Here is a 15,713-nt window from a genome sequence, read left to right as displayed (position 1 = left end):
TCTTCTGATGTACGGTCTTGATTTTGATCGACTCCACTTTGATGGTTTACATGTGTAACGTGTGTTGAAAATTCAATGCATGAGAGTGGAAATTAAAAGCACATGGGCGGCTGTTTTCTAAATCAACCAGTGGGGCGGCTAAATAATTTGGTGCGGCTGTTAAATTTTTTATTATTTTGTAATAGGGATAATTACGAAATTGAGTCATTTAACTTTACGCTATTTTTTAAAGATTAGTTTCTAAGCTTCAACTATAAATACCCTAGCTCATTTAGCTTCAAAATCATCCCAAATCATTTCTTTCTCCCTATACTAGAGAGTTTCTTGTGAGTAGTGAGTGTTTTGTAAACACCTGTAAATTTTCTCTCTTAGTAAAAGATCTGCAGCAGTCCGGAGACGTAGGCAAAATTGGCTGAACTCCGTTATCAATTTCGGGTATTATTTTTTTGCTTTTATTTCGCATTCTCACTAATCTGGTTATAGAGAAATTATTTGTTACTCGGTTTATTTCCCAACAACTGGTAATCAGAGCTTTTGGTTGTGAATTTTGTTAATTTTTTGTGAGGTTACTATTTATTACTATTCACATGAATAGTGAATAGTAAAAAAAATTATCGGCGATACGAATTTGTCGACGGGGGTGTTCTAATACACGGTGGTTCACAAGAATTGTCACAAACGATCCAAACGAAGCCAGATTCGAGTGGGAGCGATGACTGCAGACGAAGAGAAGGTGAAAATTAAGAAGTTCGATGGTGCGGACTTTAGCTTTTGGAAGATGCAAATTGAAGATTTTTTGTACCAGAAAAATCTATATCAACCCCTCCCAGGAAAGCAACCAGAGGGCATGAAGAATGAAGATTGGGCTCTTCTCGACAGACAAGCCCTCAGAGTTATCCGACTGACGTTATCCCGCAATGTTGCTTTCAACATAGCAAAGGAAAAGACCACAACAGATCTTATGGCGGCTCTCTCCAGTATGTATAAGAAGTCATCGGCCTCAAATAAAGTTCATATGATGAGGCGATTATTCAATTTGTGGATGGCGAAAGGGGCATCAATGGCTCAACATCTAAATGAACTCAACACAATCACAACCCAGTTGAGTTCTGTGGAAATTGAATTCGATGATGAAGTTTGAGCTTTAATTCTCTTATCATCTCTACCAGACAGTTGGAATGCTACTGTTACAGAAGTTAGCAGCTCGTCGGGAAATAGTAAATTGAAATTCGACGATGTTCGGGATCTGGTACTGAGCGAAGAAATTCGATAGAGAGAATCGGGTGAAGCATCAACCTCCTCAGCCTTGCACACAGAGTCCAAAGGGAGAAATTCAGAAAGAAATTCAAATCGTGGCAGATCCAAATCCAGAATGGGAAAGAAAGGTTTTACCTGTTATAACTGCGGCAAGAAGAGTCACTTTAAAAGAGATTGTTGAGCACAGAAGAAAAATACCGGCGCACAGGAATCTACCAACGTGACAGAGGAGACAGGTGATGCCATGATTCTAAGCGTTAACAGTCTGATTGAATCATGGATCTTGGATTCAGGGGCATCTTTCCACTCCACCCCATGCCGAGAAATCATGGAGAACTATGTCAGTGGTGATTTTGGGAAGGTTCATCTAGCTGATGATGAAACCTTGAAGATCGTCGGAAAAGGAGACATCCGACTAAAGCTGCCAAACCAGACCACCTGGAAGCTGACAGAAGTGAGACATATTGCTGACCTCAAAAGAAATCTGATTTCTGTAGGACAACTTGATGGACAAGGTTATAGTACAACATTTTCAGGCTGTGAATGGAAGATTACCAAAGGAGCACTCGTCATTGCTCGTGGTAAGAAGATTGGTACTCTCTATGTAACCTCAAACTTAGAAAATATCATTACTACAACAGATGCTGATGGAAAATCAAACCTATGGAACCAAAGGCTTGGTCATATGAGCGAGAAATGGATGAAGACATTTTTGTCAAAAGGGAAGCTGACGGATCTAAAGAATGTAGATGTCAGACTATGCGAGGAATGCATCTTTGGAAAACAAAAGAAAGTCAACTTTGCAAAGATTGGTAAGACACCCAAGGTTGAAAAGTTAGAGTTGGTTCATACTGATGTATGGGGACCATCTCTAGTTCTATCTCTTGCAGGCTCATTATATTATGTCACCTTCATCGATGATTCTACAAGGAAGGTGTGGGTTTATTTTCTGAAGAAGAAATCAGAAGTCTTTGATACCTTCAGAAAATGGAAGGTCATGGTAGAAAACGAGACTGGTTTGAAAGTCAAGCGGTTGAGGTCTGATAATGGAGGAGAGTACAGAAATAGTAGATTCAGAGAATTTTGCGCAAACAATGGGATCAAGATTGAGATAACAGTTCCCATGACACCGCAGCAGAATGGCGTAGCAGAGCGCATGAACAGAACTCTGAATGAATGTGCCAGAAGCATGAGGATATACGCCGGCTTGCCCAAATTGCTATGGGCTGAAGCTATCAACACTGCAGCTTACCTGATCAACCGTGGGCCCTCAGTTCCCTTGGATGGCGGAATACCAGAGGAAGTTTGGAGCAAGAAAGAAATAAACCTTTCACACTTAAGAGTGTTTGGTTGTATTTCTTATGTACACATAGACTCTGCTGAAAGAAGTAAACTTGATGCTAAGTCTAACAAATGTGCCTTTGTTGGTTATGGCGGTGATGAGTTTGGTTATCGGTTTTGGGATTACGAAAATCGAAAGATCATCAGAAGCAGAGATGTCATTTTCAATGAGAATGTGATGTACAAAGACAAGTCAATTGTAGAATCAAGTAGCTCCAATACCGAAGCTAAAATAAAGGAATTTGTTGAGTTTAAGGAGATTTTTGGAAATGATGTTCAGATCAATCCTGAAGTAGTTCAAGAAGAACCACACACACCAGAACTGAGACGCTCCTCCAGAATTCCTAAACCAACCCAACGGTATTCTCCTTCTTTGCACTACTTGTTGTTGACTGACAATGGGGAACCAGAGTGCTATGATGAAGCAATGCAAGTGGAGGATTTATTCAAGTGGAAGTCTTCCATGAAAGATGAGATGGACTCACTTATGTCCAATCAGACATGGGAATTAGCTGAATTACCACCAGACAAGAAAACACACCACAACAAGTGGATTTACAGGATCAAAGAAGAGCACGATGGGAGCAAACGCTACAAAGCGAGATTGGTTGTCAAAGGTTTTCAACAAAAAGAAGGTATTGACTACAATGAAATTTTCTCTCCAGTCGTGAAATTGTCTACAATCAGACTGGTGTTGAAAATTGTAATTGCAGAAAATCTACATCTTGAGTAGTTAGATGTAAAGACAGTTTTCCTTCATGGTGATTTGGAGGAAGAAATCTATATGAAGCAGCCAGAAGGCTTCATAGAGGTAGGCAAGAAAAACTTGGTATGCAGGTTGAAGAAGAGCTTGTATGGTTTAAAACAAGCTCATAGACAGTGGTACAAGAAGTTCGATAGCTTCATGAGTAGTAGTGGTTTTACCAGATGCCAAGCAGATCATTGTTGCTACATCAAGAAGTTCGACAACAACTTCATTATTTTATTATTGTACGTTGATGACATGCTTGTTGTAGGCTCAAACATGCAAGAGATTATACACTTGAAGCAAAAATTGTCGAAACAGTTTGTTATGAAGGATCTGGGAGCTGTAAAGCAGATTCTTGGGATGAGGATCAAGAGAGACACAAAGTCAGGGACTTTGATGTTATCACAGGCTGAGTACATCAACAAAGTACTCTCCATGTTCAACATGCAAGATACTAAACCTGTAAGTACACCTTTAGGTATTCATTTTAGACTCTCCAAAGAACAGTCACCAAAGACGGAGGAAGAACGTGCACACATGGTGAAGGTGTTGTATGCCTCAGTAATTGGAAGTCTGATGTATGTCATGGTTTGTACCAGACCAGATATTGCTCAAGCAGTGGGAGCTGTTAGCAGGTACATGACTAATCTGGGCAAGGTACACTGGGAAGAAGTCAAATGGATCCTCAAATATCTGCGGGGTACCACAAACAAAGCACTTTGTTTCAAATGTTGAGATACGATACTGACAGACTATGTAGATGCTGACTTAGCTGGAAATGTTGACATCAAAAGAAGTACTACAGGGTATGTATATACTCTAGGAGGAATCGTAATGAGTTGGGTTTCTCAACTACAGAAGATAGTTGCTCTCTCCACAACTGAAGCAGAATATGTCGCTGTTACGGAAGCCAGCAAGGAAATGGTTTGGCTCCAAAGTTTCTTGAAAGAGTTAGGCAAGAAACAAGAAAACAATATCTTGTATTGCGATAGTCCAAGTGCTATCCATCTAGCAAAGAATCCGTCTTTTCATTCCAGGATGAAGTACATACAATTAAGATATCATTTTATCCGGTCTCTTCTGGAAGATGGGATTTTGAAGCTTGAAAAGATTAGTGGAGCTCAAAATCCGACAGACATGTTAACAAAGACGGTGACTATGGACAAACTGAAGTTGTGTTCAGCTTCAGTTGGCTTGCTAAAATAACAAGATCAAAATGATGCTGCATTGATCGAGGTGTGAAGACATATTAAAATCGATCTTCAAGTGGGAGATTGTTGAAAATTCAATGCATGAGAGTGGAAATTAAAAGCATATGGGCGGCTGTTTTCTAAATCAACAAGTGGGGCGGCTAAATAATTTTGGTGCATGGGCTGCTAAATTTTTTATTATTTTGTAATAGGGATAATTACAAAATTGAGTCATTGAACTTTAGGGTATTTTTCAAAGATTAGTCCCTAAACTTCAACTATAAATACCCTAGCTCATTTAGCTTCAAAATCATCCCAAATCATTTCTTTCTCCCAATACTAGAGAGTTTCTTGTGAGTAGTGAGTGTTTTGTAAACACCTGTAAATTTTCTCTCTTAGTAAAAGATCTGCAGCAGTCTGGAGACGTAGGCAAAATTGGCTAAACTCCGTTATCAATTTCGGGTATTATTTTTCCGCTTTTATTTCGCATTCTCACTAATCTAGTTATAGAGAAATTACTCGTTACTCGATTTATTTCCCAACAGCGTGTTTGCGAATCAAACAACATATTTTTATTTCCCATTAATGAGATTATAAATGGTAAGAAATATCCCTTTATTTCTATCAAATTTCCCATACCATTTTGAATAGAGTTAATTCTATTATACATTAGATAGATACTCATTTTATCCGAATTTAAAAAAAAAATATTAATTATTACCTACCCTACTTACTATCCATCACTATCCAATATCATAACCTAATCCAACCCATCGAATTATCTTATCCACTACCAATCACACAAAAAAAACCCTAATTCAACCATAAATGAGGGAGACATTCGGTGAACCTGAGGAAAAAAAAGAAAGAGGGAAGAAAAAAACAAGTTTGATTTTTGTTTTCCGTCTCTGGACTGTGTTTTTCTTTTTCTTTATACAATTTTTTTATATTTTGTTGAAATTTCTCTCTTTTGTGTACAAGACTTGCATCTCCGTATTCAACAATGCATGATCTTCCGATCCAATAACTAATGTTGGAGGCAATGGAGAGTTCCTTAAACGGCGGCGGTGGTTTCTCTCAGTTACAGAGTTGCGGAGACAGTAACGAAGAAGAGTTCTCGGTGTTACCATGTCATACCGAAGTGGTTGTCACCGGGAATAACCGTACTAAATTGTTTCTCGTTGTTCTTCATGGCGTGGTCAAGAAGGTTGTCGGACTTGGCGGGTGGCATTGGCTGGTTCTTACTAATGGCATAGAAGTGAAGCTACAAAGCAATGCACTCAGCGTAATTGAAGCACCTACTGGTAATGAAGAGGACGACGATCTTGAATTCGGAAACATGCAGTGTAATGGATCAGACATGGTTAGTTGTTTTCTTTCGAAATTCTCAGCAGTGGAAAAGATATTTTGTTTGCTTGTGTCGTCGAGTACTCGAGCAGTGCTGTGTGTTAGACCTCTCTGCCTCGGATGGTGGTGCTATGCTTATCATCGTTAATGGCTTTTGATCTCTAGATATACTTAATTTTGTGATCAACCATTCAAGCGTATGATTTTGGATGATAATTTATTTGCAGTGAAATGTGGTTGAGCCTGGAACCTAGGATCCTCTGTGTCTTCACTTACTTTTGCTATTTCAAAAAACTTCAATGTTTCATTGCTTTTATCTTTCTATCGGTCCCATCATGCTTTTGCTTTTATCTTTGATATTTATTTGCTAGTTTCGAGTCAAACATGCATGTTCTGTTTTATTTTATTTTGGTCTCTTGTTATATTATTTGTTTGTTTCGAATTGTTCCTTCAATCTTTATTATTTTTATTTAGGTCACTGATTTTGTGTGTTATGATATTTTCCTTAATGTTCGAATTTGGCTACAACATTTATAAATATTTTATTTTAGTCATCTAAGTTTCTGTTTTTGCTATTTTTGTCCTTTAAATTTCTGTTTTCTCTATTTTAGCCTTTTAATTTTCTGTTTTTGCCATTTTAATCCTTTAAGTTCATGTTTTGCTAGATCTCTTATCGAGTAAAAAGATTTTCTTTTAAACAAATAACTCGAAGCAAGTTAATTAATATTCAATAAACGGATCATATTTTAACTTGATATTTGATTCAGGATTTCCACCATTACGATAGCGTATAAGCGACACAACACCAATTTTAGGCGCTTTGGGGTGCTAACCCTTCCCCACTCATAACCGACTCCCAAACCCGTTTTAATCAAATCTTTGGTAAACGTAGACCAACTTTTGTCTTAAAAATGATTTTTCTTAAAATTGTTTTTTAAAAGACGTTTTTAGGTATTCGGCTTACCTAACCCAAAGGCCGATGGTGACTCTTTTCAATTTAATTCAAATTAATCCAAAATCACTCAATTTTCCAAAATAAAAGTCGTAACTGTTTTTAAAATAATATTTAATTGTTTCACCCTAAAAATGGTTACGACACATTCTTAAATTGTAAACCTAGATTTAAATTAATCTCTCAAATTTTAAATATTTAATTTCATCCTCATATTATGATTTTCATTCTAAATTAATTTTTTAATTGTTAGATATTTCAATTTTATCTCCAAACTATGCCATTTATTCTAAGCTGACCCTTAAACTTTTGAACATTTCCATTTCATACTAAACTGTAGGTATATGCTAATTATATCCCTTGTTAATAAAATTGTTAGACATAATTATATTATTATACATTTGAAAAAAATAAAATTAAAGTTAAACTATGACTGAGATTAATTATATATTTGAATGAAATTCAGGATGAAAATGAAAGATTAAAAAATTCAAAGATCAATTTACAATAAAAATCATAATTTTGGAGATGAAATTAGAATATTCAAAAGTTTAAAGACCAACTTTAATAAGTCATAGTTTGAAGATGGAAAATACCTCAAATTTGAGGAGTAATTGAAAATGAGAGTCGTAATTGAGAACAATTGATGCAATTAACCTTTTTCAAATAAATTATGAATCTATGATATAAAATTCCACTTTTACTGTCATCGTTGATTAAGAAGAAAAACAAAGAAACTGTGTATAAACCAAGTTAGAACACAATCATGTAAAAGGTCATGACAAGGAAAAGAAATTTATTGGCAAAAAGAGCTGATGTAGTTGTAGCTTGCATAGAAACAAACCATAAAAGAAAAGACATGCACAGACGTGTTTTGGTTTATTCATGAAACAGATCTTAAAGAAATCTACAACCTCAAACAGGCTCTTCTCCTCTTTTCGCTCCCCACCGTCTACGACGGAGCATGGTCCGAGCTTTCTATTTAAGATGAGTTTTTCAGAACCCATTCCACCAGAGTTGAGATCCCAAATCCAGTTGCTACATATTTCTTATCATTCAAGACAGGGCCAGCCATGTCGATGTGCAGCCACTGCACCTTTTCATCCACAAACTGCAACACCATAGTTCCAACAACGATGAAATTCCGCAACATGGTCTTATCTGAGTGTGAAAACAAATATACAGATGGTAAAAATTCACGTACTTGTTTCAAGAACAGAGCTGCATTGATAGCGCCGCCTTGACGACCACCGGTATTTACCATATCGGCAACGCCTGATTTCATTGACTCCCAATAGCTTTCCTCTAATGGCATCCTCCAAATTTCTCACCACTCACCTCTGAAGCTTCCAATACCTCCTTTGCTAGATCATCACTGGGTGTGAAGACACCTGAAAGAAAAGTTTCCAATGCATTGACGGTGGTGAGATAGTCCATATATGCCCTTTGGGTTCGATTATCGAATAACAACCAATGAAAATGATTAAACACAATGTCCTTTTGAAGAGACTGAATAAGAAAAGCGCTTGAATGTTGAGATTAAAATTGTTACATTAAAGTTTCGATTTGAAACGTTTACAAGGCAAATGCAGAATTTCATTCATGTATGTGTGTTAAACATTAAGATATCCTCTCGTTTCTCCAAACGTGATTGCCATCCAGAAAATGAGCGTATACTTGCTTCCGAAACTAACCAAAGATAAGCTCAGAAAACTATATTCCGGGAATTGTAAAATTCATATGTATACCTGCAATTGAGGGACCAAGAGCAACAACACAAGCTCCAGTTAGCGTGGCCAGATCGACTATCTGCAAAGTTTGTTAACAAGTAGTCAAAAATGTAATTTTGATCCTCTATAGAAAATAAGCAATCCAAAGTATCAGGTTTACGATCCTTATAAAAAATCACAATGCCAAGTGTCTGGCTTTACCTTCTCAACACCTTGGTTGCAAGCATAAACCAGAGCATCAGCTAGCGTAAGCCTACCTTCTGCATCGGTGTTATTAACCTGCAATTCACACAGAGAGAAGAAAGTTATTTATTAAAGACAAGGAAGAAAGTACCCTATTACAAATGTCACAATAACTTAAGTTCATGTATACCTCGATTTTGTTTTCTGGTACTAAAATAAAACACACTATACCTCGATTGTCTTTCCATTTGAAGCTGTGACAATATCTCCTGGCCTCATACCTGTTCCGCTTATCATGTTTTCACAAGACGCAACAATAAAATGAACCTGCATATTTGGAAAATTTTATAAAGTGAGAGACTTGATTCAATGCAGAAATAAGAAAAAGCCAGCAAATATAAACCGATATGAACACGATAAGAAAAGAATACACGTCCTTTCCCCAGCATTGAAATATAATCTTGAAAAAGAGAGCAACCAAATGGATTACCTCTACTCCAGGAGGTTTGATCTGTCCAAGGGCTTTTGCTGCACCAAAAACAGCTGCAGAACCTCCCATGTCCACTTTCATGGTTTCAATCGAGCAACCAGGTCCAGTCTTGATGTTGTAGCCACCACTAAGAACACATAAGACAAGTATTCAAAATCAGAAAAACACAATGCCGGGTATTTCCTACGCTAACTGAATCATAAAATATATTCCTGCTAGAATACGACAATGCAAGTATTTATGAAATTACCTGTCGAAAGTCAATCCTTTTCCAACTAATGCTAACTTGGTTTTAATAGGTCCACTCGAGGGTTTGTAGCACAGATGGATGAAATGAGGAGGATTTGCAGATGCTGCAGCAACTCCAAGATAAGATCCCATCTTCAACTCCCTGCATTGCTCTTCTGTCAAGATGTTTGCAGACAGAACATCGCTGTATGTAGAAGCAATCTTTGAAGCCTCTGCTGCTAGTGCAGCTGCAGGCATGAAAACTCACATTAGTTCAAATTTCCTCATCCTTTTATTGCCCCATTGAAACGATATACTCACTGTTACTAATAAGTTAGAATTCAACCTTCTAATTACACCTTCAGGCATAAAACTAAACAACAATCATCCTCACAAATAACTGCAAAAAGAAAGGATCATCTAAAAGGAAAAAAAGAATACAAGAATAATGCTTGTACGAACCAGGGTAAGCACATTGGCCGGTGAATTCACAAGCTCTCTTCCAAATAGTATAGCATAAGACACAACTTCAGCATACTTGAGCTTCTTCTCAATCTCAGGTCCAGTTCCAAGACCAATAATATCCACAGAATTAAGCTGTGATTTCTTTGACTCGGATTTGTATCTATTATCTTCACATGTTCCCATCACAGTCCCTATCAAAATGCAAACCAATTCAACTAAGATAAACTCCAATCTTCAGAATAAGAACATAGATCATGATACTAAGGAATCAAAAGAGCATTACCAGATGTGATGGCCGAAGCAGTACTGCACTTAGACTCGGTGGAGAGACCTTCGGAAGAGGCAAGGACGACGGCAACACTACTGGCATGAGCAATCTTTGCAGCTGCAGCAACAGCCTCACCAAGCCCACGAAAAGCAGCCGGAGATGAAGCTGATCGTCCAAGGCCAAACAAACCAACCCTTTTGGAGCCAAGACCTGGAAGTCTATGAACCATTGACTGGCCTGTTTTCCCGGTGAAATCCTCCTCGACAGAGGCTTCAGCTAAGAGACCACCCAACAAGCCATCTAATTTTTTCAAAAGTGAGTTCTGAAACTTGGAGTTTTCATCCTTGATCATGTCTTTCTCAGTGACCCCAACTGCAAGTAGGTCCCCTTTCCATTCTACCACATCGATCTCTTTTGCAGCTAAAGAGACCTTTCAAGCATTTTACAAACATTAGACTAACAAAAAAAAGCTAATTTTTCCACCATTAATTTCATAATAATCCCGTTCTCGTCGATCCAATGATATGCACATCAAAATATCAACTTTTGTAAACCCTTATAAAGAATCAATCTATGATCAAAGTTCAATTCCTTAAAAAAAGGAAAAAATACAAATGAATCCCAAACAACTAGCAAAAGAAGATCACTTTTTCGAGGGGAAAAATTTTCAATCTAAAACCCATTAAGTCGATAAAAAAAAAGGGATCTTTACCTTGGGGTGCTCGATGTTTGCCGGCTGAGTAAGGCCAAGAGTGTGTGCCATGATTCGAACACAAAAAGAACAAGCGGGGATAAAAAAAATCTAGGCCCAGATGAAGACTGTAAGTAGCTGAAAATAAAAGATATATGAAAGAGAAAATTGAGAAACCAGATTAAGCTAAGAAACTAAGTATAAACGAAACTTGTCAAAAAGCTAAAGTATTGTAAGCTGACTATGATAATGATCGGTGCATCGACAAATCATCATTTCTATGGGCTTAATAAAACTTCTTTAGCCAATAAAATATTTTTCCTTATTTTTATATCTAATATTTTAAACGTCATATTTTTAGATATTCAAATATTATTTAATCATCGTTAAATATTCTCATTAATTACATATGTCACATAATTTTTAAAATCTTTTTAAAAATTAAAAAAAAATATCTTTAAAAAAAACACGTGACAGTAGTCCCGTGTGTTCCCTCTCCCTGCTCCCTGCCTCTTTCAATAGGTAATCGGGTGACCGGCAGTAACCATCACCGACACCATCATCAGCACCAACGTCGATCCCCGATCAAACTCTCATTGATCTTCGTTATAACATGTCACTGTTTACCTTAGAGAAACATCCAAAGTTTCATCAATTTATGCTACCATCTTCATTTTTTCTCGATTCCGATTGATTCTTACATCCACAAGTTACACCGGTGCAACCATTCGAATCACCGTGCAATTCTGATAAAAACTATTTTGATATCAGTGACCATTTAACTATAACTTTTTTTATTTGTTTACTATTTTTAAAATTTTATTAATCAGATCACTAACTATTTAAATATATTTAATTAAGACACATGAGGATAGTCTCGATTTGCTAGCTAGTCTCTTCTTTATACATTTGTTCACCAATATATATATAATGTGTAATCCATTTTAAACCAAGAGATTAACTAGCCCAGTGTGGAGCTCCTCTTTTCTCACCCAAGGGACTTTGGTTTGAATCCTATGGTTCCCCTTCTACCTTTGTCATTTTCTTTCCGCTGATTGATAATAGAAATTAAATATACTAAATTGATAGAATATATAAGTATAATTGACTAAATGTGTAATATATTAATTTATTAATTGTCATATCAATATTTTCGTTAAATATTAACGATTGATTGTTTAATTGAATGTATTTAAACAGTTGAGTGACACAATGACAAAATTTCAAAAATTAGAGTCAAATGAAAAAAAATACTATAGTTAGATGGCCAATGATATAATTTACCTTTAATTTTCTAATGTTTCAATTCCATCAATCGAGCTTGACGAGAAGTTATTAATATTATTTCCTTGTTATTCTTTCATGAGATACAATAATGCGACCTAAAAGTGATATACAATATGATAAAAATGTTTCATGGAAAAGTTTATTAAAAGAAAAAAAAGTATTTTGAGAGATAAAAAACCATCAACTACTATAAATTGACCTAACATTGGCAGTCAAAATCAACAGAAAATTTCCCAGGAAACTTGCATTAGTTTCAAGAATGGGTCGCCATACAAGTGAAGTATACTGTATAAAACTGGAATAATATTACCTGATTTCACCCAAAAGTGAAGGCTGCTAACAGATCAAGAAGACCCGAGAGTCAATGTACCCCAAAATTGTTGAAAAGGAAGATCTAAGCATAACCAGGCATCTCTGAAACGTTATCGGATAAGCTTCTTCTGGTACAAGTTCATCGAACCCGATGTCATTTTGCTGCTTGTTGTAAACATGGCACACCCTCATTATCGTCTTCATCGATCGCCAATTCCATATAACTTCGTTCAGATAATGTCACGAACACGAACACGTAAGAGAGCACACATGTTATCATCCGTTCATAAATGACCATACTTGTCTTCACTCTTTTGACTTCAATGGGTCTGAACTTGTCCACATCAAAGTGACATTTCAGCCTATGCATTGAGCACGCATATGTCAAATCAATAAGGGAAGTGAAATGTGAGTAAAAATAAAATGAACATCCATATCAGTGAGCTATGGACATCCGAGGCCGAAACCGAAATCGAAACCGAAATGTATATTAGTGGTAGAAAGGCTATCTAAAATATAATAAATATATAAAATTTTCGATTAAACGCAATTAAAATATTATTTTTTTAATAGTTTCAATTGAATCAAAAAATATACAGTCGTATCCCCAATTACTCATATATTTGCTTACTCTCGCCGGCCATTTTTTGTACAGTTACACGTTGCTTGTATATTGACAGTATTTCACAATCAACTGGGTTTATTTTCAAAAATTAAGAATTAGTTTAACTAAAATATTTAACCTTTGTGAACATAATAAGAATTTTTAAATTTTTAAATAAATTAAATTAAAATTTTAATCTTTTAAAATTAAATATTTTCTCAAAATTTAAGAAATTGTAATCTCTAAATCATATATTTAATATAGGTACCTAAAATATTCTTTACACGTTTGTAAAAAAAATATTACTATCCCTCCACTTCTGCATGAATAGCATGATTTATGCACATTTTCCATGCTCCACCAAACACTAATGTTTGACTGACCAATAATTAACCAATTCAGTGTAGCTTTAACATCAATAATTGATCAATTTTTTTTCTCAATATTTTTGTACCGTAGTCTTTTCTTTTTCTTGCTTTTTAGCTTTTTTAGCCGTCAATAATTTTTTTTTAATTTTTTCACTTTTAAATAAAAATCTCTGTTTTTTACACGATTTTACTACTCTTGTGACACGTTTTTTCTCTGCTCTTGTGGTTTTCGATAAGTTTTTCGCATACTTTTATAGTCGTGTTGGTGCTTCCACAAAGATACTCACAGCATTTGTTTTCATATTGGCTTGTCGATGATCACATATTGTCAGATCCCCTCTTTTGTAAATGGTTGTTTGCCGATATAATCAGAATTGTAGCGAATCAGTCTGCCAAATTGTTTGGTTCGCTCATCATTCCTTTATCACATCGTAAAGCGTATCATTTGTAGAGAAAACGAATTTTAAGAAGGTTACTGGATTGTTTTGATGCTTGAAATGTTTCAATATCTTCATATATTTGAGTTTAATATTTTTATTTTATGTATGAGTTTTTGGTAACTATTGTCTCTAATTTCTCTTTGGATGTGTTAATTTTGATTCCTCCGTTTTAATTAATGAATTTCAGGTGTCATTGTTAAAAAAAATCAAAAGCAATTAACGCATATACACGTGCTAGAAATTTAAAATTTAACTCGAAATTGGGCTTCGATTTGAAATAATTGGGTTGGAGTCGTCACCGACCACTTTAAAACGAATTTAGGTGGGTCGAACACCATCTTACCTGATCTGCGTTGTATCATAAACGTGTCGGGCTCGGGAGTCAGTACGGTCAAGGAAGGATTAGCACCCATGAACCGCCCTTTCGGTACCAATTAATTCGACGGTTGTCTTAATCGCGAAAATTAAAATTTGAAAATTCGATTCAAATTAATTACATTTGATTGGTTGAAAATATCCCTAAAAAGTCAAAAATATTACATAATAAATAATAAATAAATATTAAATAAATTAAAGAAAAAAAAAAAAAAATTAATATTTTAAAAGTAATAAAATAAACGAAAAAAAAAACCTACGAAAATACAAAAATATTAGTGAAAATAGAATAATAATTAAATAAAAATATTAAATCAAATCATATAAATAAATCAGTGGTTAGATTAAATTCTGGGTAATGTTTATAGACTGAAAGTTAAAATCTATAAAAATTAGTGGCTTTGGGTGTAATTCACCCAGAAAATCCATAAAACCAAATTTGTGAAATTCCCATTCATTTGCGCGTGCTTTATGGCCCTTTTTCTTTCTTTCTTTCTTTGCACAGCATTTTGAAATAGCTTTCGAGCTTCCCCATAAATGCCCAACACTTCAGTTAATCAACCAACAATTTCCTCTGATGTAGTCCCAGGTACAGGTTTTGAATATATCCTCAAGGAATTCTCATAATAGAATTTGGATTCCCTTACCTTGCCTCATCAAATACAAGAGCCATAAGCTGGTGGTCAGCTGCGTCTTCAAGAGATGTCAGTGCACAGTGCTCATTGTGGATTTCATGGGCCTTCTTGCGTAGATTTTGAGCTTCGTCGAATTGCGTCACTTGAACATTGGCCTCGGCTAAATACCTGCAAGTCTCAGCAACTCTAGGATCCAAATCCCCGTCAGCTTCAATCTGGATCCTCCAGACAGAGTCATAGAACTTACTGGTTTGGTCAAATTGACCCAAAATGGAGTACTTGTCCCCTAAATGCATACACCCGGAAAACTTCGCCAGCGCATGATCCAACCCATTTCTGAAATCGGCACCTCGATGGACACCTCCAAGAACAGAACCGCTTCCTCAAACCTCCCCAAACTAGTATAAATCACCGCCAGAACGTGAAAGCTCATAGCCAGCTCCAAATCTGGACCCGAACACTTCTCGATCTGTGGCGGTCGTCTTTCGATTATATGATTCTGCGAAAGAATGAGAAAAATGGGGTCGAGGAACTGTAAAAGCGGTTGAAAAGAAGTATATATCGTCTCATTTATTATATTTTCGAGATGTTTACAAGATTTTCGAATCGAGTATCAAATAGCTCGTTTTGACTCGTTAAAGACTCGAGTCGAGTCCATTCAATTCAAATATTTATCAAATCTTAATCGAATCGATATTAAATAATTCACCATCTATATCGTCTCATTTACGTCCTTATTCTTATGCAAAGCTAGCTTTCAAAAAGCTGAGCGAAATTGATAAACATAACATCAGATCACCAC

The 15,713-nt window shown here is 35.9% G+C and overlaps 1 protein-coding gene and 1 pseudogene across 1 annotated transcript; one reads left to right on the top strand and one right to left on the bottom strand.

The window, feature by feature from the left end:
- The first annotated feature begins 5,456 nt into the window (after positions 1 to 5,456).
- LOC120169250 lies at positions 5,457 to 6,182 on the top strand. The gene has a single exon (XM_039177444.1). It carries the CDS (start codon positions 5,567 to 5,569, stop codon positions 6,029 to 6,031), a length of 465 nt encoding a protein of 154 aa, XP_039033375.1. The 5' UTR covers positions 5,457 to 5,566; the 3' UTR covers positions 6,032 to 6,182.
- A 1,531-nt stretch (positions 6,183 to 7,713) lies between these two features.
- On the bottom strand, positions 7,714 to 11,102 carry LOC120169373 (annotated as a pseudogene).
- Positions 11,103 to 15,713: the final 4,611 nt, after the last annotated feature.

The sequence above is a fragment of the Hibiscus syriacus genome, unplaced genomic scaffold (genome assembly GCF_006381635.1).
Source record: "Hibiscus syriacus cultivar Baekdansim isolate YM2019G1 unplaced genomic scaffold, ASM638163v2 tig00111758_pilon, whole genome shotgun sequence".
Classification (NCBI taxonomy): domain Eukaryota; kingdom Viridiplantae; phylum Streptophyta; class Magnoliopsida; order Malvales; family Malvaceae; genus Hibiscus; species Hibiscus syriacus.
The sequence above is the reverse complement of the archived record's forward strand: the minus strand, read 5'-3'. Positions and strand labels throughout refer to the sequence as shown.

Coding starts and splice junctions, on each gene's coding strand:
- LOC120169250 (XM_039177444.1), top strand. CDS start 5,567: ATGTTGGAGGCAATGGAGAGTTCCTTAAACGGCGGCGGTGGTTTCTCT.